The sequence below is a fragment of the Sinocyclocheilus anshuiensis genome, unplaced genomic scaffold, assembly GCF_001515605.1.
Source record: "Sinocyclocheilus anshuiensis isolate Anshui unplaced genomic scaffold, SAMN03320099.WGS_v1.1 scaffold2051, whole genome shotgun sequence".
Lineage (NCBI taxonomy): Eukaryota > Metazoa > Chordata > Actinopteri > Cypriniformes > Cyprinidae > Sinocyclocheilus > Sinocyclocheilus anshuiensis.
Genome location: NW_015551258.1, coordinates 44,358 through 47,569, shown reverse-complemented (window position 1 = coordinate 47,569; position 3,212 = coordinate 44,358). Strand labels below are relative to the sequence as shown.

The window sequence follows — 3,212 nt, the reverse complement described above, 5'->3', positions numbered from 1 at the left end:
AGCAGGACGGCCACCACCCGTGGCTCGCCCGCGGGGGGCAACGAGAGCCAGAGCCAAGCGCCAGACGGCCAGAACCAGACCCAAACCCTGCTGCCCCAGAACCAGGTGAGAGAGAGAAACACGGCCGCATGAGACGCCACAGCTCACGGGAAGAGCCTACTATCAGTCAAGTCAAGTGACGTTTATTTCTGCAGCGCTTTACACAATACAGAAATTAGTTCAGATTCTGCTGTGTAGTGTCTAGTGTCATTATTAAGGTAATTATTATATCATCTTTACTGCATTAAAGTACAACACGCTGTTTGAGAAGCGAGAAGCTCTTAAAGCAATTCATTAGTCAACCTACACACTAATCGGTTTTTGTGAGAAATTTTTACTTCCACATCTGAAAAGCACCAAAACCGGAAGTGACGTAAACAAGAGGGTCAATTTAAACTGTAGGAAAACAATGGATCGCAACGACAGTTCTGATGCTGAGGAAATTGTAAATGTTTATTCAGAGAGCAGGGACAGGCCTTTTATGATTAATGCAGATATTTGTGTGTGTGTGTGTATTCTGCAGTTCTAAAATATTTATTTAATGTTATACACAGTAATTGATACGCTTACATTTAGGCAGACCCTTCATTTTTTGAGGTGCATGACATAAACTTTTAGGTGCAAAAACATTTACAATTTCCTCAGCATCAGAACTGTCGTTGCGATCCATTGTTTTCCTACAGTTTAAATTGACCCTCTTGTTTACGTCACTTCCGGTTTTGGTGCTTTTCAGATGTGGAAGTAAAAATTTCTCACAAAAACGACTCCAGAAGCCTCAAGTAGCGAATTTAGAAGTATATTTTAAAGAAAATCTAGTACATTATTTTTCTATGCACTGACTCACTGGGTCCCTGCAATATGCACTTTAACCAAATATATCAATAAACTGCATGAATAACTACTTTCTGTTGTTCTGCTTCCGCCTGACGTTGTGCTGCTGTTGTGTTTTTAGACGCCCTCCCCAAACTCCTCCAATGAGACGTCACCCATCAGTCCGCCAGAGGAACCGGGGCAGGGAGAAGCCCCGCCCACACAGGAAGAGGAGGAGCCTGCCTTCCCCCACACAGACCTGGCCAAGCTGGACGACATGATCAACCGGTCAGCAGCGGCGTCGATCTCAGATTGTGTTGTTTGGAGTTAATGTGTGGTTTAATGTGGTTTCCTGTGGTTCAGGCCGCGCTGGGTGGTTCCGGTCCTGCCCAAAGGAGAGCTGGAGGTTCTGCTGGAAGCTGCTGTAGATCTCAGTAAAAAAGGTCAGATGTCACGGGTGATGAATCGAATGTGGATGAGATGTCATGTTCAGGTGGAGTCATTCTGTTTTCTGCGGTTTGTTGTGGTGTTCAGGGCTCGACGTGAGGTGCGAGGCGTGTCAGAGGTTTTTCCGTGATGGCCTGACGATCTCATTCACCAAAATCCTGACAGATGAGGCTGTGAGCGGCTGGAAGTTTGAGATCCACGTGAGTCTGGGTCCGTCTGTGACCGTACGGTGCAGACGTCTCCCTGATGCTGATCTGTTGCTCTCGTCCCGTTGCAGAGGTGCATCATCAGTAACACCCACCGTCTGATCGAGCTCTGCGTCGTCAAAATGGCTCAGGATTGGTTCCCTCTGCTTGAAGTGCTGGCCATGGCGACTAACCCGCACTGCAAGTTCCACATTTACAACGGCACGCGTCCGTCTGAGAGCGTTCCTGCGGGAGCGCAGCTCACCGACGATGAGCTGTTCGCCCGGCCGCCCGACCCACGCTCTCCAAAGGTACAACACTGCTTCTGACCTCCCGATCGCAACTGAATGTGATGTAGCGATGCTTTTAGTGCAGTTATCAAACACAGAGCAGTTATTGAGTTTATCAATCTCTGTTTTGCCAATCAGTCACCAGTTAAAAAATTAATATTCCACAAACACAGGCATGGTCAGATAATTTACCTTCAGCCTGTACACATTGAGTTCTTTTACCTAAATGGTTTAAAATAATTTAAGTGGAAGAACTCGATGTGTACAGGCTGAAGGTAAACAATCTAAATCAGGGGCGCCCAAACTTGGTCCTGGAGGGCCGGTGTCCTGCAGAGTTTAGCTCCAACCCTAATCAAACACACCTGAACCAGCTAATCAAGCTCTTACTAGGCATACTAGAAACTTCCAGTCAGGTGTGTTGAGGCAAGCTGGAGCTAAACTCTGCAGGACACCGGCCCTGCAGGACCGAGTTTGGGCAGCCCTGATCTAAATCATTGGAGATTGCCAAAGGTGTTCCCCAAGGATCTGTTCTGGGGCCGCTTTTATTGATCCTTTATATAAACAGTCTTGATTATGACATTCAGGATGCCAATTTTCATTTTTATGCTGATGATTCTGACATGTATTGTAGTGCCTCTTCTGGGCAACAAGCCCTGTATACGCTTCAATCAGCTTTCGATGTCATTCAATCACGGCTTTACAATTTAAAGGGGTCATATGATGCGATTTCATTTTTTCCTTTCTCTTTGGAGTGTTACAAGCTCTTGGTGCATAAAGAAGATCTGTAAAGTTGCAAAGACTAAAGTCTCAAATCCAAAGAGATATTCTTTATAAAAGTTAAGAGTCAGCCATGCCTACCTAAAACGGCTCGTTCGTACACGCCCCCACATGTCTACCTCACTATTTGGGAAGATTTGCATAACGCCGCCCAAATGTTCATGCAAAGAAAGAAGGCGTAACTTTTATTCTCGCTGTAGTATTGTTGCTGCCGCCATGTCCTGAAGACGCTGTGTGCTTCGTTGTGAAAGCGAAACTACTTTGTTTGGTCTTCCAAAAGAGGACGATATCGCTTCGTCATGCCTGGAGCTGATCCGTGCTGGTCGCTGAGGAAATACATCAACTTAGTGCTGTGGATCGCCGGATCGGCTTTCGCTGTTTTCACCGCTCCTTCGCCGGGACCGCCGTTCTCGACCCCGCCGCCGCCGTGCTTCGTTGTGAAAGCGAAACTACTTTGTTTGGTCTTCCAAAAGAGGACGATATCGCTTCGTCATGCCTAGAGCTGATCTGTGCTGGTCGCTGAGGAAATACATCAAATACATCATCCAAGTGCTGTGGATCGCCGGCACATTTTATGGAGGACTGTTTACTGAGCCTGGGAGAGTAGACTACAATGCCGACTGTTCTGACTCAAAGACTGTAAGTACGTTTTTTATATTTAAAG

At 46.5% G+C, this 3,212-nt stretch overlaps 1 protein-coding gene across 1 annotated transcript in view; it reads left to right on the top strand.

Moving 5' to 3' along the window:
• LOC107663438 (probable ubiquitin carboxyl-terminal hydrolase FAF-X) overlaps positions 1-3,212 on the top strand; it is a 31,458-nt gene that overhangs the window by 6,621 nt on the left and 21,625 nt on the right. Inside the window, exons 3-6 of the mRNA XM_016453676.1 lie at positions 992-1,137; positions 1,213-1,292; positions 1,384-1,496; positions 1,574-1,792. Coding sequence (XP_016309162.1) covers positions 992-1,137; positions 1,213-1,292; positions 1,384-1,496; positions 1,574-1,792 — 558 coding nt within the window. The remainder of the gene's footprint in view (positions 1-991; positions 1,138-1,212; positions 1,293-1,383; positions 1,497-1,573; positions 1,793-3,212) is intronic.